General features: G+C 46.5%; 1 protein-coding gene across 1 annotated transcript in view; it reads left to right on the forward strand.

Moving 5' to 3' along the window:
• Window positions 1-25,691, forward strand: part of ELAC2 (elaC ribonuclease Z 2) — a 972,577-nt gene that overhangs the window by 646,932 nt on the left and 299,954 nt on the right. The window contains exon 17 of the mRNA XM_069654514.1: window positions 5,910-6,048. Coding sequence (XP_069510615.1) covers window positions 5,910-6,048 — 139 coding nt within the window. The remainder of the gene's footprint in view (window positions 1-5,909; window positions 6,049-25,691) is intronic.

Consider the following 25,691-nt stretch of genomic DNA (forward strand, 5'->3'; position numbering starts at 1 on the left):
TTTCCAAATCTGACAGGAGAAACTGTCTCTCAAAAGCTAAATATGCCAAGGAAGGTATTTCCATCAAATGCAATATAGGCTGCCACACATTGATTTTCATGTTGAAAAAGACTGGAATTGAAGATATGTTTGCTTATTTTAAATTTGTAACTGTAATTTTGCATAAAGAACTATGTCACTATTGACCATAAGATAACCTGAATCAGCTAAAACTTCAAAGAGGCTTTCTTCCCCTGAGAACACCCCATCCTGTTCCTTCCCACCAAAAGCAGAGGATATCGCATTGGGATGCTAATGAGAAGGGGAGGAAACTTCCTCTGCTGTTCTGGGAAAGAGACAATGGAGTCCTTGAACTGAATGGAAATGCTAATTTGGGTGTGACTGACAACAACTGCCCTGGCAGGAAGACAGGCCATGTGACTCTCTGACTCAGCCAAGCTTTGGAGGCGGGCCAGACTGAAAATGTGGATTTGAAATTGGACTAAATATATGTTTAAGGAAAAGACTTATAAAATATTGTACCGAACTGACAAAAATATGAAACTTAGATTATTAAAATTGAAAATTCACTCAGTTTAAAACTAATCTGGAATCTGTGAGTCATTCAGAGACTGAACCACAAAATTTTTAATACTGTAGCTATTGCTAGGAACATGAAAAATTACAGGAATATGCCCAGAGGGTATGTGCATGGATGTGTAAAAAAATCGTACAGATCCGAAAATGTGTAACCAACTAAAAGCGCGGAAAATTGTCATTTATGAACCAAAACTTCTAGGAAGATGATATTTGGACGAAACGTACCTTAGTCAATATGTCATGTAATTATGTATTATGAACAAGTTGTGCATATGGGAAATATGTTTTATGGGAAAATAGATTTTCTGGGTAAAAGCAAAGGGGAGGTTCTTCCCTAGATTGTAAATGGCAGCATCACTCTGACACATGACACCTCATGACACACTGTTCCTTTCTCAGGGGACAGGGAAGTCAGACCCTTAGAGTGTTGGGCATAGACAATCAGCCTCCCCACCCACTTTGGAAAATGGATAAATAGGGACTGCTGAGGACAGGCAAGTCTCTTTCACTCATCAACTGATCCACTGGCGAAGCACCCTGCAGGAAGATCCAGACTCCAGATCCAGACTCTAGAACCCTGAAGCAGAGGCCTAGCCTAAAAAGCTGAACCCTTTTCAGCAGGCCTTTTAAAATCTTCTAACCTGATTTAAACCCTAAACTTCCACGGGGCCTAATCCATTCAACAGCCTGGCTGAGCTGTTTGCTGCTTCTGGCCAACAACCTTTGCTAGAACCCAAGATCCAGATCAGTCCAGCAGAGCTGTAACCCAGAACCCGTCCGATCCAGTCCAAGAGGCCACGCAGAGACCAGAGTGCTGAGAGCAGAACCAAGCGCCTGAGACTTGACAGGTGGCGAGCGAAGTCCAGTCCAAACCTTTGACGGGTCCATTTTAAACCAGAGTTGAGTATGTAGCCTAGAACTGTCCATAGTCATCTCTTAATTTAAAGTAATCCATCCAACCCATTCCAACATATCCAGACTGCATTGTCGAATCTCTATTGTCCTTTCTGAATCCTTTCCCATCCATCTAATCCTGTGAGAATTGTTAGTGTAAGCCAACCTGTTTGTAATTCAAAGCGCAATTTCCTTTGAAATCTTGACTCCTTTTTAGAAAAATCGACCTTTACTAATGTGCTAGGAACGAAATTTAAAAGTCATGTTGAAGCTAACATCCTCAGCTTTCGAACGAACCCAATTCCTTATAGTTTTTCCGTAATCGCGTTTCCCTGCACGTGGAAAAGTTGCCGCGAATTTGAACTTTTCAACTTCTGAATTTCGTTTTCCATCTAACCGTTCAACAATCATTGCTAGTGTTGACCTGAACCAATCCAAAGCAACTCTCTCTAGTTCTGAATCTCATTTAGCGAATTAAAATCATTTTTAGCATTTTTCCCGTCCAATTCAAACCCACATCTAAAAGCAATTGACCTGTTTAAAATCATTACTGTTCTCTCTAAGCTTTCTGGGGGGAATCGGGATTGAAACTGCAATTGTTGATTGTTATTCCTGATAACTGTGTGCCCTCATTCCATATCTTCATATTGCATATTGGGGGGAGTGAGTAGTAACAGAGGGAAAGAGTAATCCCATTGTCTTTGATTGAAGTCATATCAAGTCTCATTTCTGTGTTGCATTCTTTCCTATCATTGCATTTCCTTGAACCATACAAAGTATTCTCTGCTACATGATTCTTCCTATTCCTACTCCCATTTGATTAAAGAGATTGTTGATATATATATTACCCATTGCTGATCATTGCATAAATATTCATAAGTGTGATATTCAGATGTTATTCATACTCATATATTTATAAAAGTGTAATCTATATATTGTTCAATTCTTCAAACAAATCTTTTAATTTGCAAAAGAAACTTCTTCGCTCAGTGAGATCGGGGGAATTCAAAGAGAGGGGCGTTATATAAGGGTACATCATCCAGAATTAAAAGAACTTTTGACATAAAAATATATAAATACGAGTTTCCATTGGACATCCCATACTAGGCATTGACTTAGTTGGAGTGCTGGATTGAAATCACTTACACACCACCATCGCATATACCCTGTGACGCTCGGTATATCTGTCTGTGGTAATATTTTACTGAAATGCACTTGCTCAAACTTCTTCCCCACATTGGCATTTCATGCATCTGTATTTGATTGGAGTTTGCCTTTATACTTTGTCTTGTCTGCGTTCAAACTTTCTTCTTAAGTCTTGCCTTTGTACTTTGCCTTGGCTGCAAACTTTGCCTTTGTACTTTGCCTTTTGTATATATTCTACATCAAACTCACTGTGCTCAGAGAGACAAAGCTTCACCTCACTGATGAGGCCCAACAAGGCTGAAACACGTGTATGGGGTTGCTTTTGGTACTCTTGTTCAGAGAGGAATTGCCATAGCATTTCGGTGCTGGACTGCCCATGTGGGCGGGACAAAGACTGATATGCAAATGGATATTTCCCATCTCTGAAAGGTACATTGAGCAAAAAGCGTGTGCTGCAAACTCTCCTCTCCGAACAGTTTATCATGACATGTTCTTTCTGGAGAGGAGCGCCTGCTACCTTTTTTGATACAATTATCACTTGTTGAACGGTTGACGGAACGCTCTCGAGTCCCCAGCTGCTTTGGGCAGACTTTCTGGTCTTTTCCAGTGTCTGTTGCTTGCGCCTCTGCGTTATGGCTGCTTCTTCTGCCTTCCAGGTTGGAGTGTGCGTTCACACCCCCAGAACCCGGCGCGGCTGCGCAGTCGCATGCCAGCTCTGCTTCTTGGCTGGGGATGAAGTCTGCTGCCTCTGCGAGCGACCGAACCTCCAGGAGCTCTGCACTGCTCCCAGCGTCTCCACAGCCCTTCTTGCTTGGACACAGCATCTCTCTGCCTGTCCCGGTGGCCTTTTCTGCTTCGTCGTAAACAAGAGTCAAGTCAGCGGAAACCAAAATATTAATTCACTTCAAGGACATCGTCCTCCCGTTAAAGAGATAGAAACAGCACTGCTGGTCATAAGTCAGATCACCATACATCAATCAACACATGATAAAAGATAACATGTTTATTACATTTCTTATAAATTTATTTCAAAAAGTTTAAAAAGGGATTAAATAGTCTACAATACTTGTGCAATACACGAAATTGTATTGTACAATTAAAGAGATAAAGAAATAAAGTGCATACTGCGGTAAAGTGCTAGTGCCAATTGTAAACCTCGAGGTGATATTAACGGGAAATAAATAGATCATAATAAATCCCGATGATGAACACAAGGATGACTCGAGGGTATCCCTAGATGAGTGAAGGGGATCACTCGACCGGGGAAACCCACAGTGACCCAGAAATAATTGGAATGTGTAAATAGCAAATGTCTAACACATTCCACACAATGCAAAGAGTCAAAATCGAATCGATTATAATAATCAGCAAACAAGAGGACCAATAGCTAGAAAAAACTCAATACCAGAGTAAAAACACATCTAAAACATATACACATAGTAATACAAGTTAGGGATGCTATGTGTCTTATTCAAAGTTTGTTTGTAGTTTCGATGGAAGAAATACATCTTGCGGAACAAAGCAGATGAAATCCATCTTCATCAGGACAAAGCATTCCCATAAATTGGATCTTTTCAGGGTCATTCATCATCATCTTAATGAACGTACTCCGATTAAGGTGAAAACATTCACATATGTAATAGGACACAATGAGAAGTTGGTCCCATAATCTCTACCCAGGAGGGGGCTGGTCCCAAAAGCCTGTCAATAAGTCCAGGAAATAACGGCTCAGCCACACCAAAGGAAGATCTCAAGAAAAATCAGATCTAAGAAGCGGTTTCCTCAGTGTTCAAAGTCAATGTTCTAAATGTCCTTTTCCGCAGTTGTGATTTGCAATAGTTCAGGAGATGGAGGTATTTTCAATCACCCAGAAGAAGGCGGGGCAGCAAAGTAGCAACCAGAAAATGTATGTTCAAATCCAAATGATAAAACAGCTGACTTGTTTCAATGCATTTCTTCTCACATTAGTGGCCACATCTTCACCAGTGCAAAGGGAAGTAAAGCGATCTGCCTCACAGCCAGCCCCACTCGATGAAAGTCCTCTGTGCACTCTGCTATCGTCAGCACCCTCTGTATGCCTCGCGCTTTGAAGCTCCAGTGTGGATGGCAATGTTTCATTCTGCGCTGCTCGCTACACCTCTCTGCCATAATATGGTTGCCATTTTTAAATGCCCCGCTGATTGCAGGTTTGTAAATATTATTTTAATTATCATTTAGTATTTTTACTTTTGGCATCTGTGGATCATTAAGTGTATGTTGTGGGTAACCTGTTATTTTAAAATCGTATGTTAATTGTAATGTTAATTGTACTTTACAACAAACCCCAGCTCAACTTAATCTAAGCCTTACTGAGAAGATTTGTCAGCAAGTGATAGTTTGGGTGGACTTTTGTGCTAGTCCTTTGCTGATCTTCCAAGCTTGGATTGTTAAACCCTTCACCAGTAATGGTTCTGAAAACCTTCCTAACAATTAGCTTTGCTGATGCCCGGGCAGAAGGGACAGTTGCCTAACAGATTGTGTATAGGTGGATTGTCTTGTATTTTTAAATGCTTAAATCTGACCAACAACAGGAGGGTGTTCTGCTAGAGGTCTGGCAGTGGCCTCTGCTTAGCAGAGTGGGGTCCATGATATGGGCATCTGCCTGACAGATGCCCATAACATGGACCCCACTTTGCTTCTCTGTATGGGCTTCTCTGCATACATTTGCCAATGGCTGGATCCCTTATGTCAAGGCCACCTCTCACCTTTGTTGGAGGTATGATGCACCAGAGTTTCCTGTGGTAGTTGATGGTTCTTTATTTATAGTTCATAACTTGTTGCATGTACAGGGCTTCGCAGCCTCTGAGAGCAGTGAAAGCTGGGCCAACTGCGTTCATGGGGTGCAGTTGGCTCCTTATATACAACCCATGGAGTCACATATCAAGTCATGGGCACTGACCACAATGGGCAGATGCGACGAGCAGCAATGTGCTCCCTTCGTGGGTGTCAGTTTATGAAGCTAGACTTGCACCTGAAGAACATTTCTAAGAGGAATTTGTGAGATGAACATTTAATCCATCAGAAAGGGACCTGCCATAGGTGAGTAATGTGTTATTTAGAATGTAACCTCTCCTAAAAACTGCATGGCATTTTACTTGGAAAAACTCTAATTTATACTATAATATAGTAGGGCTGTATGAAATTAAGTAGAGCAAAAAAGAAGGGTCACCACATATCTTTTATTTGCTTGATCTTGTATTAAAAGCTTTTTATTTTTAGTGAGACTAACTCAAACATGGTCTTCTCAATAGCTCTTCCCAATCTTTACTTCTGGACTGTGGTGAAGGTACGTTTGGCCAGCTCTGCCGACATTATGGTGATGAAGTGGATGACATCCTTTGCAATATATCAGCAGTTTTTCTTTCACATATACATGCTGATCATCATACAGTAAGTAATGCACCTACCATCTCGAATAACTAGAACAGAACTGCATTAGTTCTTCATTTATTATGCCTAATTTATTTTGACCGTATTGTATCATTGTCACCCAACTTTCCTCTTATGGTGGTGGTATTTGTAAAAACTGCTTTAAAACCAAAATAAAAAAATAACTTGCCATGCCCACATTAAGCAGATTGCAAAATGTACATTATGTGTAAAACAGTTGCAGGGTTCGAAAATGAGGTGAGCTGGGAGCTATTTACCTCCTGCGTCTAGTTTCGGAGAGCCTGGTTGGCTTGAAACCAACAGCTACCAGGAGCTATTTTTGGTTCCTATGGTCCACTGGTGGTTTCCAAACACATAAATGTGACATTAACTTTGAGTATTTGAGAATGTTAACAAAGAAGATTTGGAACGCATCTAATATACATTTAAACACAATGGTTCATACAAAAGGGGCAAAAAGCTAAAGGAGCATCTCTGGTAGCTACCGATTCCCCTGCTTGAATCTTAATTTCGAAACCTGCAGTTGTCATTATAGGTCTAAGATAAGTAATGGAAAAGAGGAAGACCAGAAAGGAAGGAATATGTGTTAAAACGTTTTTATTGAGCAGTCAACATTATGCCTTACTTGCAAGCATTTAGGATGGATTACAGCTTCTGCTGAACATTTTCAAGCATTACTCATATGGATTGATAACCAATAAAGGAAAAAATGAAGCAGTCAAAACACCTTCCATTCCAGTGGTTCTCTGCTAGCTCATTGCGAGGGAGAGTAACACATGCAATATGTTTACACTTTTTAACATTATCAAGGTAGGTAGTCTTAGCAACTGGTAACCCATAGCTTCTCCCTTGGCACCCCAGGCACATCACTTGCAACGTTGGGTTCAGACATTGCAGGGCTAGGCTGTGAAATAAAAGTATAGGTTTCTTGGATCCAGAACACATGTAACAAGATAAGTGCATATGAGTGTGCTGGGTGGATGCTGGGGCATGGGTGATGGGTTGCACATTAGAGTGTTGACTATACCATGCATACAAGGTGTTAATTGGCATTTTTGGGTCATTTGAGGCATTCTTTGGTATATGATGGCAGCAACTAGGCATGCAAGCCTGCACATTGCATGTGCTGACTTTACCGTGTATATCCAGGATTAACTAGCAGCGGATGACATTACTCGGGCATTTGAGGCTGTGATTGTCATATCATAGCAATAATTGGACATTTGAGGGTGCACCTTTTATGTGGTAACTATACTATGCATTAACTGGTAACAGATCTGGAAGAGATCCCACACTCACAGTGGCTCATCGTTCGCGAGGAAGCAAAGCCATCACTCCCGCTCTAGTGAAGCTGATAAGACCTTGGAGAAGTCATAACTGTGTGAAACCAGGTGTCTCACCCGCTAGTCCCCGGGGATCTGTCATCCCGGTGGCTAGGACACAGCCATCGCTTTTGGATCCAGTTCCTGGGGGTGGTCCAGTGTGAGAGGATCACCTGGGTGAGGGGTCTTCGGGGAGCGGGAGTAACACCTTTACCCCATCCTACCAGGTAGGATACTTAGGGACGCAACCGCGCCCCTTTCCCAACACAAACACTTTCTCAGGGACAGCTCGCTATGAACACCAGTGACTTATACCGGACATGTCCCAATACAATGATCATGGCGTGTCAGGCAATTACTGACCATTACACACACCTGACTTCCATTACACTTTCCCACATGGATAAAAGGCGGAACACGAAAGCATATTTTGAGCAAGGCAAAACACACAAGGAAGCAGCAGTTCCAAGATCCCAGTTTAATACAAGGCGATAAACAGTAAAAGAGAAGGGGATCGCAAGGAGGGTACTGCCCTTGACCTTTTCGACGAGGAACCGTTAATTTCATGAACCTTCGAGAATAGAAAATGTAAGACCAGGAAACAATGCTGAAGAATCATGCATTGTGTGTCGAAGGTACCCGGGGCTCTCCCACGTCAATAGTCAAGGTGGGGAGAATCGCTTGCTGCCGTGGTACTGTCCTTGGCTCCTACAATAATGGAGCGCCAGTAAAGTCAGCAAAGCTGGTGAGTTGGGGAGACTGATACCACACCAGTCGGTGTTGAAGCCAAGGTTGCAAGTGGCAACATTGTATAGTGAACGCTGAAGCGAACTGTGTCTGAAGCGTATGTGATAATCAAGGTGAGTAAAACTGAACAACATACGAGTGATTGAACTTTGAAGCCAAGATAAGATACCTTAGACAGTGGTCTGGCACCCTGTGCAGGCTCATTCGAAAGTCTCTGTAAGGTATCCAACTGAAAGTTGGCAAAAGTGAAAGAGTGACCAAGAATTGTGAATCGAAGTGGTCCTGCAACGGTTCAAGCAAAACCCTGTGCACAATTGAAAGTCTTTGATGTTAATAGCGTAAAGAAAATTGATGACAAACTAGAAGTTGGTCCGAGCCCGGCAGAGTGAGATCAGCTGATAGCGTTTGCTTAAAGCAAGTTTGTATTAAAAAGTTGCATTGAAATTGGTACGAGCCCGGCGGAGGGAGACCAATTGAAAAGTGTGTTAAAGAAGATCTGAGCGCAGCTGAGGGGGATCTGAAGTGAACAGTGACTCACCTGAGAAATTGAGTGCTTGTGAAATCCTAAGAGGAAATAACTTTTGTTGCATCAGGCCCTCAAGAATAAGATACTTTAAAAGGCAAAGAAACTTGTGCCTTAAAGGCCCTGATGCTAATGATTGAACTGTATCTTTGTGCTAGAGAAGCCAGAGACTGTGCTAAGCTCGAGTGCTTACGCCTTGTCCCGTGTTGAAAACGTGGAGAAGGGAGGCCAACGGCCTGGGCATCCTGACACATAATTTTGTGAACACTTCTTTATTTTTAGTAAAACTGTTTCCCACACTATTTGTATTTAGACGTAAGGTTTGGCAATAGGTTTTTTAGTATAGGCCCTTTTATTTTGACAAGACACCACTAGGACTACCTTATTATTTGATCCTCGTAGCTTGCTCCCATCTGTAGATTTAGGATAAAAACCTGTGGTCACTTGTGTCTATCTTGTTGATACCATGGCTTCCTTACAGAACCTACATGGGTACCTTTCTCCACCAAGTCTTCCTCACCAGACAGTGAAAGGAATTCAGGCTCAAAATGATTGACATGTAAACCAAGCCCCCTGCGCCGTTGGAGGAGCCAGGTCCCACTGCGCTTGTTGAAGCGGGGAATAGATTCATCCAAGCCGGCTGCTTTGGTTTCAGCACCTTCCCTCGGAGACTGCTCTGCAACCCGACGACTTTGGTCCTTCTTTGAGTGAACATTCCTTGGCATGAACTTAAGCATCAGTTTTGCCTCTTTGCTGCATTGCGCTCCGGTGGCTAGAAGTGAGTTCTTATCTAAGATGGAACTGATCTTCCATGAAGTAGGGATCCCATACGTTTGGGGCTGAACTTGTGCTTGAGGTAAAGTTGAAAGTGGGCCTTCTTGGGAAGGTCCAGCATTTGAGGAATAAAGTTGAGGGGGAGTCGAAGTTGACCACAAGGTTTCTGGATTCAGTGGAAGGAGAGGGAGTTGTGCCCATAGAGGACGGCCAGACCACAGGAAGGAAACGGGGGGGGAAAAGGTGTCCAGATGGGAAGAATCTCAGTCTTACTGGCATTGACAGAGATCATTGGAGGTGCACTAAGACTGAACAGCAGACAGGCAGTCGGGAGTGTTAGTGGAGGAAGAAGAGGTGGAAGAGGAGTAAGAGGGGAGCTTGAAGAGTTGTGTCTCATCTACGCAACACTGGAAATGAGGAGAGAAGGCAGAGATCAGGTGGGCAAGCAGTGCAAGGTAGATGTTGAAAACCCTAGGCGAAAGGATGAATCCCTGGGGAACACCACATGTAGAGAGGGTGCTGGTGATGGTGGAGTCCAGGAGCACCTGGGAGCGGCATTCAGTGAGGAAGGAGGTCAACCAATTCAGTTCCCGGTCTGAGATACCGAGGGTATCAAAGAACCGTTTTATGAGAATAGACTGGTTGACTGTGTCAAAGGCGGAGGAGAGGTCATGGAGAAGGAGAACAGCAGGAGAGTTGGAGTCAAGATTAGCGAGCAGTTCTTCTCCAGTGTTCAGGAGAGCAGTTTCAATGCCTCTGGATGATCAGAATCCAGATTGATGGTCATGTAGACAGCCAACGAGCTCAGTGTGTTGGCTCAGTTGGGGGAAGTCAAACTTCTCCAGGAGTTTCCCAACGAAGGGTGTGGAAGAGATAGGGCGGTAGTTGGCTGGACAGGAGGGGTTGGCTGAAGGCTTTTTTAGGAGGGAGTTCTTGAGAGAGGAAGGGAAAGAGCCAGAGTCTTGAAGCCATGAATGCCTCTAACGACTCCATTTTGCAAAGTCTGAAGGGAATGCAAGTTGGCCTGGGAATGTCCTAATCAGCAAACTGTTAAAATAGTCAGGTCTTGTGTTGATGAGAGCAGAAGCAAGAAAGGACTTATTTTCAAGAGCTACATAAGGCATAATCTGGTGCAAGAGCGTCATAAATGAATGTAAGCATGGTGAATTTCCTGCCTGCTTTTCCTAATTACTAATTGCTGCTGTTTTATATATTTTTTTTATTTTAGTATTGCTGCCTTCCCCTTTCCCTAAATGTTCTCTTGCTGCCTTTTATGTGTGTGGACTGATGCATGCTTAGGCCTTTGATCTTTTTCATAATTGCGGCTTTCCCGCAGTATTTCTTCACTTGCTCTTTAACTGTGCGCACGTGACGTGGTACGTCACTCTCGCGACCAGCGTTTGAGCCGGGAGATTCGACCGTGCAGCGGGCATGCTCAAGGCAAGCCCATCTCGGCCCGTCCGGGCACCGGCAGGCCCCTTGTGCCTGCTTGCAGGCTGGAAATGACTCACGCTTATTTTATGATCTCACTGCCCTTTTGTATTTTGCACGGCCTGAAACTATGCTGTCCCAAGGATTTAATGCTTCCACAATTCTAACCAGTGATGTCCCTTTTCTTGACCAACTGCAATGGTTTCTTTTGGCTCGATACAGATCTGGCCCAGCTCTTGTCCAGGCATCTCTGCAGTGGCTCTTGGGAACCAGTGGTCTGAGTATTTCAGCGAGATGTCCGATGTCCTCCAGCTTTCGAGGTCTGTGGTCAACGACCTGGTCTGGTGAAGCGACAGAACAGATATGTCAGCAGGACAACCTTTCTTGATACCTTGGCCGGAAGCACAGGTGGTCAGACACCTCACTGAAGGGTTGGGAAGCTCATTGTGGCTCTCTCCAAATCAGCGGCTATTGGTCTAAGAAGGAAAAATCATGCCACATCAACCTGCTGGAGCTGCAAGCAGTCTGACTAGCACTGATGGCGTATGCGCCTTCTCTGAAGGGCAGCATGTCCTGGTTCTGACATCATGCACTACCTCAACAAGGATGGAGGCGTGAGATCACTGCCCCTGTGCAGGTAGGCCATGCAGCTATGGTTTTGGATGCTGGAGAACATCTCAGCCTCTGGAGCCCATCTGGTGGGAGTGGAGAATGGGTTGGTAGACACTCTCAGCAGGCAGAGCTGTCTACCCCCAGTTGCAGCTATGCTTGGAGGTCATTGCATTCTCGTCACCCAGTGGGGCACCCTGAGAGTGGAATTGTTTGCGACGAAAGACATCATGAAATGCAAGCAGTTCTGTTTAAGGCAATTTCCACGCAGAGAGGCATTGGGGGATGCATTTCTTGGGTAGTGGGTCAATGACCTCCATTATGCCTTCCCAACGCTACTGGTCATCCGTTGGGTTCTCAGGAGGTTGCAGAGATTCAGGTTTCACCTGATCCTGATTGCACCGGACTTGGTCGAGAAGGACGTGGTACAAAGAAGTTCTGGAACTGGCCATATCACTGCATCTTTGACTTCCTCGGCCAGGCCTCTTGTCGCAGTCAGGAGGCAATGTGCTTCACCCAAACCTAGACTCCCTCAACCTGCATTCTTGGCTCTTGAGAAGCTGAGGTATGGGGAATGGGTCTGCGATGGGTAGGTGTTAGTGGTGTTTTAGGCTACATGTAGACTGTCCACTATGTCCCTTTACTCCTACAGATGGAGAAAGTTTGTTACTTGGTGCAAGGCAAAAAGTGTGCACCCAATGTCGTGTCCCACCTCCTCAGTGATGGAGTTTTTGTTGGCCTTTGCCAAATTGAGCTTACAAGTGGGCACGGTAAAGGGGTATCTGGCGCCCTTTCCTTGTTTAAAAAGATGTCAGAGCAAGGTTAATTTCTTTACCCTTCCAGTAGTGGCCCACTTCCTAAAGGAACTCGTTAATTAGTTTCCTCCTTTGCCTTTTGAGGCACCTGGTTGGAATTTGGACATGGTTATAACCTTCCGAATGGCAACTCAGTTATCAGACTCCTCACACTGAAGACCTTTGTTTTTTGCCAGCAATCACATCTGCAAGACAGGTTGGTGAATTGCAGGCACTATCGTGTAAACCCGTTTTTAAAGGAGTATGTATCCCTGAAAGTTTGCCCTAAGTTTTTACATGGTGGTATCAGAATTCCACTTGGGCCAGAGAATAGTTCATCCAGCCTTTTACCCTCCAGCCCACTCACCTAAGGATGAGGACAGGATCCTCAGGTTAGAGTGACTTCCAACCCTCCACTGGCATAGTCATTGCTTTGGGAGTCGATGAAGAATCCATGGGAGAATGCCATCCAACGCCCATAGTCGAGGAGTAGCATGGCCGAAAAAGAATTAGTCGCCAAGACTATGTCAAGTGGCACAATTTCTGAGCAGATTTGCACTGGATGGGTATTGATCAAGATGGGGAATCTGTATGAGAAGAATCCATAGAAAGAACATTACTGTTAAGTAATATCTCGATTGACACTTGGGGCCTGATTCACAGAAGCATTTTATAATGGCGTGATCCCATTGGAAAATGTTCTGTGAATCAGGCCCTTAGTGTCATTTTGTATCCTGAAGCTCTGCTTGCAGTCCACCGTCTAGCTCCTTTCCTGCATCCTGCGATGCTGCCGCTTTCACGTTCAAAAGAGGACTGGCTTACTGTTTTGTATCTCTTTCCTTCTGTAGTACTTTGGGAATTTAAGAGATTTCCTCAGGGCATCCACTCACCCGGGCATCCAGAGTCAAAGGGTTGAAAGAGCTAAGGGTTCTTGCAGTTATCTTTTTCATTTTTTGTTCCTTGTTAGCCACTGTTTGCCCAAAAAATGGCTCCTACAAAGCGCAGAAACATATTAAAATTAAACTAAAACAACTAATTGCATACACTGCATTCTTCTCAACTGTCACTCTAGACCTGCTCACACACATGTAATCAATGAACGTTTTGGCACGCACTCCCCTGAAATACTATATTTACAAGAAATGTCTCAAACCCCACCACATGCCTATTATCCCTGACATGCTTCCTCCACACTATCTCATCCACCTCAGAGACTGTTAGGGGAGAATTCTCAAAAATTTGCTAATTCCTTCTACCTTGGAGACCTCCAGCAACTTTGCTGGATTTTGAGGACTTGATTTTTTTACCTGGAAAGAGTGTGAGCCCACTCTCTCATGTATTTTGTGTGAATTGTACCTCTGTGTGTCTTTTTGGTTATGGAGTTTAACAAACTCCATAGGCATCATCTTTTACAATTGTGTCACAATGCACATTCAGTGCAGTGCCACAGGGAAGTCTTTCAGATTTCACAAGGTTTAAATACCTTCTCTGGGATCAACTACTGGTTCCCAGAACAGTGGAGTGAAATTGACTTCACTTAGTCCTGTACATTTCTAGACCCAGCACACCTTATCTTACAATAGAGTGCTGGAGGGGTTACTTGGTATCCCCTATGTCTAGCTACTCATCTACCAGTCAAATGTTAACCTTTCCTCTCAGAATGGCTGGTGGCAGTGGTTTTACAATGAACTAACATGATTTACCCCGCCCGCGAACTGTTCACAACTCCGGTAACGTTAAATCGCGGGAGCCATGTTTTTCAAGATGGCGCCTGAGCCTCCTTTGTTAAAATCGGTCCCGGTCTTCTTTTTTTGCCATTTCTTTTTGGAAAGGTCCTTCTTGAGTTTTTCTCTGCGTGCCAAACCAGGTTTGGTCTTTGTTCATTCGCCTTTGGGGGGCTTCAGGAGTGAAATCCGCCTCTGGCTCCATAGTGTCTGGGGTAGGCAGGAAGTGAGGGAGGTGCTTGAAACTTCCTGTACTTCGCCTCCTAGGAGACCCAAATGCACTCTGTGGTGATTAGCTGGCTGACTGTCCGGCAAGGACAGCCACCCTGCTGGGTGAGTGGCAGCTAGGCTGGAACGAATGGGAGAGAACTGAATAAAAGGCAAGTCTTTTGGCTTGGAAGGCAGAATCGACCACTGGACGAAGGAACTGAAGAAGAGCATGAACAGTACGGCTGCTCCAACTCCTGGACCATTGGTTTGCCCGGTGAAGCCCTGCTGCAGGTCCGAATCGCCAAGTTCCTATTGACAGAGAAGCCCTGCAAAAGGCGACTTCTCCCTTTTGAGTTGGTAGGACCAATCAACTCCCAAGTAAGCCACCTTGACACCCATCTCTGAGCTGGTTAAATTTCCTCAGAGTTGCTGCAGGAAACCGTAGAGCCAGGGAGAGGGACACCAGATTGTGTGCGTTGCTTGTAAGCTGGCCTAAAGCTTTTGGAAGATCCTCTGGACGCCCATGAAGCAGGACTGACCAAGCCTCAGTCGAGTGCGGGACCTCAGATGTGAGGAAAGTCCACCTTGACAGCCAGAAACCGCGCTTATTGCTATTTGCTGTACCGCAAGTAGCTGAAATGCGAAACAGCCACTGAAAGTAAAGTTTGCCAGTTGCCAGCTTTTACGGTGCCAATACAGTGCAAGAGTCCCCCAACGTCCTCCCTCTTGTCCCCACGACTGAGGCCCAGGAACAGTGGGATCTGCAGAGCTGGACAGGAACAGAAGTCTTCCGCTGCATCTTTTTCTTCTTTACTAAGGTACTGTAAAAACTACTGTGGAAGTGCTTATAATTTCTGCAACTCACGTCTAATCTGCTTGTGGCCCTACATTTGATTCTTCTTGTTCTCAAAGACTTTTAAGTACTTGTGCAAAGACTTTTCCATTTACTCACTTGAAGTGCTGCATCCTATGCAAAGACTTTGGCCTATTGACTTTGGCTTAGTTTATTGAATTGAATGACTCTTCTGAGAGATATCTGAAAGTATTTGCCCAGCTCATGACTATTTGTATTTCTTGTGTTCTAATAACTTTTGCCTTTTACTTACTTTTTAAAGAGTATTCTGTATGCCAACAATTAAGTATTAATGTTCCCAGCACCCTTGTTACTGAAGTCACATGTGGGTGTAGGTTGTGTCTGTTAGCCATCCCGAAAGGGCCTTGTCTGATCCAGAAACTCAGAGTGTACAGTATTGAAATATATTTGTGTGTTAGTATTCCATTTCTCCCTTCTGAGGAAGGCTTTATAACTGACTGATAAATTATTGTTTATGCAAGAAACCTTGAGTGTAAGAGTTTATTTGAATAACTGTAACTGTGAATCTTTGTGTAACTCCACTACAGCTCATTTTTCCCCTCTTGAGCTAAGCCTGGCTGCTCAACACGCTACCAAAACTATGTAGTAAAAGTTTATACCAAAGGTTGGGTTGCCTATAGATGTAGTCATAGTTGTTTGTAGTGTTCCCAGAGGGTACTGCATACAAACGTTGCTTAACACTGGTGGCAGGCTGTGAGGATATATTCTAAAGTTGTTACATTTAGAGTTTACTTTACCTTTGTCCAAATAGTAATGTTCACAAGGCTAAGCTCCACTAGAAAAGGAATTATAACATGCCAGATATGGTTAACTTCAGATAGGAAGCCCTGATCATTTTGACAGTAGAGCAACTGAAAGAAATATTTAAAGTTGGGTCTCTCCCTGTTAAAGGAAAGAAAAAGTAACTGATTGCAAGATTGTTAGAATATCAAAGTCTGGGTAGTAGGCCTGTCACACCTACTAATCCAGGAAATGTGGAAAATGATGAGGACGATGATGATTCAGAGTCTAACTCTAATGTTGTTGAAGAGTCAGAAGAGTTAGAGGAGTATCAGGATGTGAGCCCCTCTTTACCTCAACAGGCCCTTATGCCTCAAACTTTAGCTAGCCACAGAGACCCCACCGGGTCCAGTACTGAGTCCAGAAATCGTCTCTCTTGAAAAAATGAGACTTGAGTTTAAAAGATTACAAATCCCAGCTGAAGCCAAACATCATGATCTCAAACTAAGGGAAATGGAATTACAACATGCTCTTGAAATTAAGAAATTGTCTCTTGAAAATGTTTCTATCCCAGAGTCTTCTAGATCTTCCAGTCCTAAGAGACCTTGCATGCCTAAGGAAGCTGTGAGTATGTATGAGTTGAAACTTGATATTTTGCATTGGTTGGGTGCTTTTGAATAGAACTATGGGATTCTTGGGGGCTTGGTTAAGCAGGCATGCGATAGGACGTGTCGTGGACTGTCTCCTGCTGATCTTCTCAAGATCCTAAACGGATGCACAAGCTAAGAGAAGAAACCTGGCACTGAGGGAAGCCACGGGGAACAGATGTAAAGCGTTTTCATGAAGAACCGAACAGCAGCACCAAAGTTATGATGTAAAAGAAAGCTGGCGCGGACTGCAGTGGCCTCCAGTGAAAATGGCGGCCAGACCCGCATAATGAACAAAGGACTGGGTTGACCTGAGCAGAAGCCGTCCCGCAGCGGGAGCATTATAGAAGGCGCTCGTCACCAACAATGAATACGGCGTGCTCCACGGGACCAGTGGAACATAACCCATGCAGACCTGAAGCAGGCGGAAACCGTGAAGAAGCGCGGCATGCAGACCCCGGCAGTGGAACATGTCACTGCAAAGGAATATAAACGGCACAGCGAAGCATATGGACTGGTCGTTTTACAATAAGGTGCGATAACTGCGAAATCACAGAGCAAACCCTGGTGAGCACGGAGACTGACGGAACAAAGCCTGTGCCTACTGAGAGCTGTGAAGCCGCACCGCGGCCGGCTCCGCATTAAAGACAAAGGCGATCGAGGTAAAGACTGGCCTGCGGCGTGAACGGAACATGAGGTGTCTGCACAACACAACAGAGGACTAAGCCCTGCGACCCAGTTGCCCTCGGGAGCGGTCAGGACCGAGCAGGGACAACAAAAGGAGCCCCAGCAGCGAGGACACCGGAGAGGACACTGTCTCGGCACAGCAGGCGGAAGCTTAGATCACCCTGGAGGTAATAAAACTCCTAGCACATCGTGTGACTATAGAAACTGACAGGGACCCACAAGGTAGTGTTAGAATCTGCTACACAGTATCAAGTGCGGGAGATCGGGACGGAACCTCAGCTTCAGCAAGCAGTGAAACTGACGAGTTATTCGGGCGAGCGGACCCGAATTGTAAGGGCGCTCAGAAAAACACAACACCGGGCGACACAGAATAACACCTGGATAACTGCGGCTGGTGGCACTTGGCAGTGAAGTGGCAGGAGGGCACTCCCAGACTTGACAACACAGTCTGGGCAATGGTGGAGGACAAGAGGGAGACTCTCTCCTAAAGAAGAGAGCGTACAGGCCAGCGTCAACACAGACAAAAAGGGCTGGCAACAAGACTGGATGCACAGTGGGGCATGAACACTGCTTGAGCTGGTGGCCACAATGGCAGTCGGTGGATTGTGAACCCACTGGGTGGAAAGCAGCAGGAACATTGAGGTAAGGGGTAAACCGTGCTGGCACTCAAAGTGGTGCAAACATGGATGAGGCGGAAATTATGGTACCCTGCGCATAGAAGAAGCACAATACACACACAACGCAGGCGGATTGAATATACAAAAGTGCTGGCCTCACGAGGGACCGAATCTGGACAGGTGAGGGAATAAAAATTGCCTATGAGTTTGTCCTAACCCAAGAGCATACCGCCCAGGTAGGATGTTGGCGCGCCGCACATAAACACATAGCGGGGGGACTAAGGCCAGCATTACGGAGGTTAGGAGCAAATAGAACTAAGAAGGTACTTGAAGGACGACGAGGCGGGACACTCTCATACCGCGCACCGCACAGTCAATAGCCCACAGTAGGACTGGTTGGCAAGCGAAACTGGGCGCCGCAAGACAATGGGGCAAAGCGAATCTGCCCGGCCAAAGCGGAGAGACTACTCCTAGGCACGATATGGCCTCCAAAGTGAATAAGGTTAAAGGGAAGCAGCCAACGATGGAAGAGTATGCCAAATCACTGCAGACAACAGAGGTGGTTAGAAACAAGGGACAGGGCATGGTCTCGTGGAACTACATGTGGCTGGTCCTAGAGACAATGGGCGTTGGCCCAAACATGATCGGGTTTATCAAATTACTATACACCTCCCCTGTAGCGTGAGTAAGGGCTAATTCATTGACATCTGACCCTTTCACACTCTCCAGGGGTACCCCTCAGGGCTGCCCCTTCTCCCCGATTCTCTACACACTCGCAATAGAGCCAATGGCAGATTATGTCTGTGCACGCCACGCCCACAAGGGAATAAGGCTGAAAGATGACCCCGAAATCATATCCCTATACGCGGATGATGTGCTATTATACATTAGAGAGCCCACAACCTACATTGACCCCATACTGAGGGATATCGCTCGCATTGGCACCTACTCCGGCTTCACGATCAATTATTCAAAGTCAGAGATCTTCCTGCTTACTAAATCTACTCAACCTACCTCTGAGTACCCCCTTCGCTGGTCCCCGAACGGTGCCAGATATCTGGGTGTGCAGATATCCTTAACTAAATCCACTCTACTCGCCGACAATTATTCTGCCGTAGCACAAACGGTCGAGGCCAAGATATTACGGTGGCGATCTCTCCCATTGTCCATGGCTGGCCGGCTCTCTCTCATTAAAATGATTCTGCTCCCCAAGATCCTTTACACTTTCGGCAACGTTCCCATATGGCCTGGGAGGGGATACTTCGCTAAACTACACACATTATGCGCACAGTTCCTATGGCACTCCGGCGCAGTGCGTAAGAAGTGGACGGATATGGTGCTCCCATATAAACAAGGGGGTCTCACTGCTCTGGATTTGATCCTCTACTGGACAGCGACCCAGGCTCAACATGCCACTCACTGGTACCCTGCTTGCCCAACGCGGCCACACGTCAAGTTAGAGCGACTTGTGGCTGCCGATACCAACATGATGTCCCTTATACTACATCGTCATTATACACCGACTCTCCTATTGACCCAGTCGGTACGACCATTCATGCCTGGAAACGCTTGCTGTATCCAACTACCGAATCCTCTCTTTACTATAAATGGCTCCCGGTGTGGGACTTTCCTGGCCTGGAACCCACACATGACACTGCTCTAGCCCAACACTGGGGGTCTTTGGGATATCAAGCACTGTCCGACTTCTACCCCGAAGGCAGGTTTATCGACCCCCAAACATGGAAACAAGGGCACACCAGATCTGCCTTAGAGACCCTCCAATACTATAGACTACGGGCTGCGTTCCGTACTTCATGGCCTTCATTTCCAGACGAGCCCCCAGATAACCCGGCGATCGCATACATTGCTAACTCGGGCGGCGCCTGTGGCGTTGTCTCCTCACTATATAAGATCCTGCAGGAGAACAACACGACCCCAGCTCTCAGGGCGCGTGACGATTGGGCAAACGAACTGGGCCTAGAAATATCCGATGGGGCCTGGGGTGAAATGTGCCTACACACCAAAAAAGTCTCCCTCAACTTCCATCACCGCGCCATGCAGTACAAACTTCTTAACAGGCTCTACTATACCCCACACAGGACCTCGAGGTTCATCTGTACCACTGCGCACCTGTGCCCTCGGTGTGGTGCGGAGGAAGCTGACCACTTGCATATGTTTTGGACCTGCAGGGAGCTATCTGGTTTTGGGAAAGCATCTTGAAAGCACTTTATGCAATAACAAACTGTGGTCGACCCTGATCCCCTGGCGGTTTTGTTTGGGGCCTGGAAAATGGATGATACCAGACGTCTAGCTAAATTTCTAAACATAAGCTGTATGATTGCCAAAAAGTGTACACTCCAGAGTTGGAAAAGCCCCTCTCCCCCGTTCTTTCAGAAATGGTTACACTTACTCACCTGGTCACGAAATTGTGAGGAAGAATACCTGACTATGCTCCTCGCCCCAAGAACATTTGGGTAGAATTCAACACTTATCTTAACAACCAAAGCGAGGGCACTCCCGAGTCTGGATTGTCCCCTGCCCCGCCGGGCCCTGACCCCACTGCATGAAGTTCTACTTTTGCTCCTTTTCAGGTACCGCTCTGATGTAAAAGCTGTGATTGCTGTATCTTAATTAATGTGCTGCTCTATGATGTAACTGTTGTATACGTTTGTTGCCTTATGTGCGTGCCTTGTGAACCTCTGCCGTCAAAAATAAGTTTAAAAAAAAAAAGAAACAAGGGACAGAACATGCAGGGCGAAGCGGTCCCAGCGCGTAATGACTAACAGATCCTGGAAGCAATCGCAGACTTGAAGGCATCATGGGAGAACAAGCTTGTTACTGCTATGGAAGAACTAAAGACCTTGCTGGAATTTAAGATAGACGCTGTAAGTGTGGACATCAATTTGCTGCACCAGGATGTGAGGGTGCTAGCAGAATGCACAAGCGGACTGGAAATAGAGGTGAAGGCTAATGCTGCCACCTGCACGGCAAATGCCAAAAAAGTTCATACATTACATCCGCAAGTGCGCAACCTGGAGAACAGAGTGTAAGAAGCAGAAGGGTGTGCATGCAGAAATAACGTACGAATTTTGGGACTCCCCGAGGGAGAAGGATCGGATCCAACCAACTATGTCGAGACCATGCTGCTACCGGAAATCAAAGGAGGAGTGCTCACCCAGGGGTTGGCACTGGAGAGAGCCCACAGAGCCCAGGTCAGGAGGCCACCACCCGGAGCCCCCCTCCCACCCCACGGCCGATCATCACCAAGATATTGAATTACAAAGACAGAGAGAAGATCATGGAGCACTTTTGTAAAGGCGGCACAATAAACAGAGCGTCTGTGACCATAACAGCATACCCAGATTATACCTTCTTGGTACAGAGACGAAGACTAAATTATGGTGCGATCAAAAGGAGGCTGCGTGAAGCGGGCGGATGGACTCCCAAGTGAATTCTATAAAACGTATAGGTCAGACTTGCTCCCCCCCGATGCTTGCAATGCTGAACAAGGCGTTTGACAAAGGCACGCTGCCAGAGTCCCTTAGGAAAAAGATCATCATCCTGCTACTTAAACCTAACAAACCAAGCACAGACTGCAGATCATACAGACCACTATCAATGCTTAACCAAGATAGTAAGATACTTACAGCAGTGATGGCCAATAGGTTGAGACCAGTTATCAATAAACTCCTACATCCTGATCAGACGGGGTATGTTCCGCGCAGGAGTATATCCGACAACCTTAGGAGACTCCCAAGAGGTAGCAGTAGTCTCAGTGGATGCAGTGAAAGCCTTCAACTCAGTTAAATGGCCCTGGTTAATGGTGGCCTTGAAGGAATATGGTATGGGTCCCACATATTTGAAGTTGGTCAACTTCTGTTTAGCAGACCGTTGGCTCGAGTGAGGACGGGAGCGACCATCTCAGAACAGTGGAAACTCAGTAGGGGTACTAGACAGGGATGCCCATGGTCCCCGATGCATTTTGTATTAGCGCTGGAATACTAGGCGATATACTTGAGGCAGGCATATGGAGAAGTGGGGATCAGCACGAATGGGGAGCAACACCTGATATTGTATGCGGATGACATGCTGCTGTGCTTGAAGTACGCTGAGGAAAACCTCCAGTATATTTTGGAAGTTATGGAGAGATACGTGGTGCTGTCTGGCATAAAAGTGAGCCCCAAAAAATTGTGTATATTCCCTCTTGGTAGATTCATGCAGACACCACAGGAGGAACTGCCAGCATTACAGATAAAATGGAAAACAGAGACTTTCAACTATTTGGGGATAGATATACATCAGTGTTGAAGCTGAACACAGGCAGAACACAGAGAAGGCGCTGTCTAGGATCGAAAATAATATGGTGTTTGGGCCAAGCTCCCTTTGACCATGATGGAGAGAGTGGCGCTATTGAAGATGGTGGTACTGCCCAGGCTACTACACTAGTTTGTAAACATACCATACATGATACCCAAACGATTCTTTGACAAAGTTCACAGTATATGCAGGGGGTTCATATGGCAAAACTCCAGAAACAGAATAGCATTATGGAAACTACAGAACCCATATGAACTAGGAGGCATTAGATTTCCCAATTTTGAGGTATATTATCTGGCTAGCCAACTCCAATACGTAGCAAGGTGGCTATCGCAGGATCCTATGCCATAGTCCAAACTTTTGAAGTCCGAGTGTACCCCATTTATTCTGAACAAATGGATATGGCTGCCAAAATGGCAGCGCAAAGGAGGGACAAGACTGCTAGACATGGATTGGAAAATGTGGCGACAGGCCTGCTAGGTGATGGAGGGCCCGCTCCCGTGTTCCCCACAGATGCCGTTAGTGGCACTGAATGGGGTTGATGAGCAAATGAGAAGGTTGATCAGAAGGCAATGGTAAAAGATTGGTATAGCTACCATGGGGGAAGTGTGACTAGACGGGAAGGTGGTCGAGTTTGATACACTGGTGGCAGACACTTGTTTACACCGGGGACAATGCATCACACATGCATAATAGCTAAGCGCAGAATAGCTATGAGCTGGAAAGCAAGTAGAAGACCAAGATTGGAGGCCTGGTGGCATGATCTTCAGGAATGGGCGCAGGCCGAAACTGTGGTGTGGAATGAAGCAGTAAACAGAGGTGGGGAGGAAGAAGCGGACACGTTGACAGCCTGGAGGCAAATAGTAGCTACACTATTTGGGCCTGACCCGACAAGCCCAGAGGAAGATAGCGCTTCAGGGGGAGAAGAGAGGGGCGCTTCAGGGGGAGAAGAGAGGGGCGCCCCCAGAAGAAGGTGTGGAAGACGGTGACGTGGGTTAGGCTCTGGAAGGGGGTAGTTGGGGCAGAGGGGGGGTGAAAACAACCTGGAACTGTACATGAAGATTGGAATGCATACTTATTGTTGAAAACTAGCCTAAGAGAATTTACCTCTTAATGTGGAAGTGCTTGTAACTTCTGCAACTCACAAGTCTAATCAGTTTGTGGCTCTACATTTGACTCTTCTTGTTCTCAAAGACTCCTTAGAACTTGTGCAAAGACTTTTCCATTAACTTACCTGAAGTGCTGCATCCTATACAATACTTTTGCCCATTGACTTTGGCTTAGCCTATTGAATTGAATGACTCTTCTAGTGAACTCTAAAAGTATTTGCACTGCTTATGAATATTTGTAATTTCTTGTGTTCTAATAACATTTGCCTTTTACCAACTTCTAAATGCCAACAGTAAGATATTAATGTCCCCAGCAGACTTGTTACTGAAGTCACCTGTGGGTGTAGGTTGTGTCTGTGGGCCATCCCAAAAGGGTCTTGTCTGATTCAGAAACTGAGTGTACAGTATTGAAGTATATGTGTGTGCCTCCCTCTGGAAAAGCTTCCCTGTGTCCCTCAAACCTGTGGAGAACCATCTCCGGTTCCGGAAGCACCTCAAAACCTTTCTCTTTGCTTCTGCCTTTTCTCCTCCTTTCCCCTGCTGACCTCCTGGCTGTAACCTGAACTGCACTGGTTACCTGGACACCCTCTGATCTTGGGCCCATGTCTCTCCCCCGCCAGTCTCACACTCTTGCACTGCCTGCCGGCAACCCCCGCACTTGGGGACTGTTAATGTATCCCTACAGTCCCCCTACCAGCACTTGACACCTGATGTCTGCACTACCCCTGCACTTGCCACTTCTGTCCGTTACTTTTACTTGTGATCATCTATTACCTTGTACTGCACTGGCCCTTCCCCCTCCTTCCCATGCACTTGCGCGATCTGAATAATACCTGGCCTAGTAAGATTGCTGTCTCACTTCCCTTTGGTCCCCCTCCCTGCTTTGTCGCTCCTTGAAACACCTGTGTATAGGCGCGTTATAAATACCATATCATATCATGTTACTATTCTATTGCTCCCTAAGAAGGCTTTATAACTGACTGATAAATTGTTTATGCAAGAAACCTTGAGTGTAAGAGTTTATTTGAATACCTGTAACTGGCTGCTCAACACACTACCAAAACTGTGTAGTACAAGCGTATACCAAAGGTTGGGTTACCTATACCTGTAGTCATAGTTGTTGGTAGTGTTCCCAGATTGTACTGCATACTAACTTTGCCTAACAGCCCTCCCGCGGGGGACCAACAGAAGGCTACGCACCGCAAGTCCACTGCCCCCGGGAGCGCCTTTGTGACGGGCTCTCCGGCGGCCAGGGCGCGTCTGACGTCACCAGCGACTTCAGTCAGCGTTCAGGATCATCGGCCAAGAGCGACCTGCTGGAGAAGGCCAATGGGGATCGGGGCACGGACCCTCCCCCTAAGAGAAGGCCAAGCAGGACAAGGCGCCTGGGATGCCCAAGGCTAAATAGAACAAGACTCCGGTCCTGACTGTGAAGGCCCAAGTACAGCCAGCGAAGGCCCAGCCTTCCATCGAGGAGGTGGTGGCGTGTCTCCCGAAGGCCGCTGAGACGGCTCTGCAGGGCACAACCCCGAAGGTGAGGGTATCCCTTTCCCCCCAGGAGGGAGGCTGCGTTTCCGGTCCATAGAGAAGACCCCATAGAAAAAGATGCCAGTCATCTCCCCAAGACCTTCCCCTCTGGAAGCGAAGGGGGGGGGGCGCGGTGGCCCTCCAGGGTACGGATATCTCCGCTGAGGAGCGTGTCTGCCTACAAACCATCCAGGAGGAAGAAAGTGCAGGGAACGGGCTCTTTGACGAGCACGCCAACGAAGGCGACGACAGCGAGGATACAGTCGAGGAAGAGCAGCAAGGCGACGAGGGCCTGGGTGCCCTGCCGGTGCCCAAGCTGCCTATTCCGCCTCCACCTCAGCTGCCACCCCCGCCTCAACTGCCTCCTAGAGACCTCTCGGTGGATATTCTCTCTGCACTGCATACTCTGGTCTCTGAGATACAGACAAGGATGCCTATCGCGCCGGCGGCCCCCTGGCGTCGGAGGAACAACCAGCCAAGTAGAGGCGGCACCCTCCTAATTGCAACTCCTCGCCGCCCTCTGGCCCAATACCTCCCCTCCACTGCCCCCAAGGGATGAGATGGACCCGGATACAGCGACGACGGGCACAGACGACGATGGTGGGATAGGGGACCTCCCGTCACCTCCTTCCAGATCCTCCCTGCCGGACGAGATCGGTTCTTTTCATTTGATGACCTCCAGAGCTTCGGAGTTCTTCCAGCTCGCTCCAGAGGAGAAAAAGGAGGGTTTCTTATACCAGCGCCGCGAGGCGAAGAGAAAGACCATCCTCTAGGTCCCACTTCTGGATGAAATTTGGGACGAGGGACTGTCCCTCATAAAGAATCTTTCTACGGCCCCGGTGAAGAGGGATCGTCTTGAGAAGAAGCACTGGGTGCCAGACTCTGCGCCCATGTGCTTGCGGGCCCAACCGTCGCCGGATTCTGTGATCGGCTGCGGCCAAGAAGAAGTCATCCCCGTCCAGACAGCGAGGGGAAGAATTAAGATTCCATGGGACGACGGGTTATCTACTC

This window comes from Ambystoma mexicanum, chromosome 3q (genome assembly GCF_040938575.1).
Source record: "Ambystoma mexicanum isolate Mex_15411 chromosome 3q, UKY_AmexF1_1, whole genome shotgun sequence".
Taxonomy (NCBI): Eukaryota; Metazoa; Chordata; class Amphibia; order Caudata; family Ambystomatidae; genus Ambystoma; species Ambystoma mexicanum.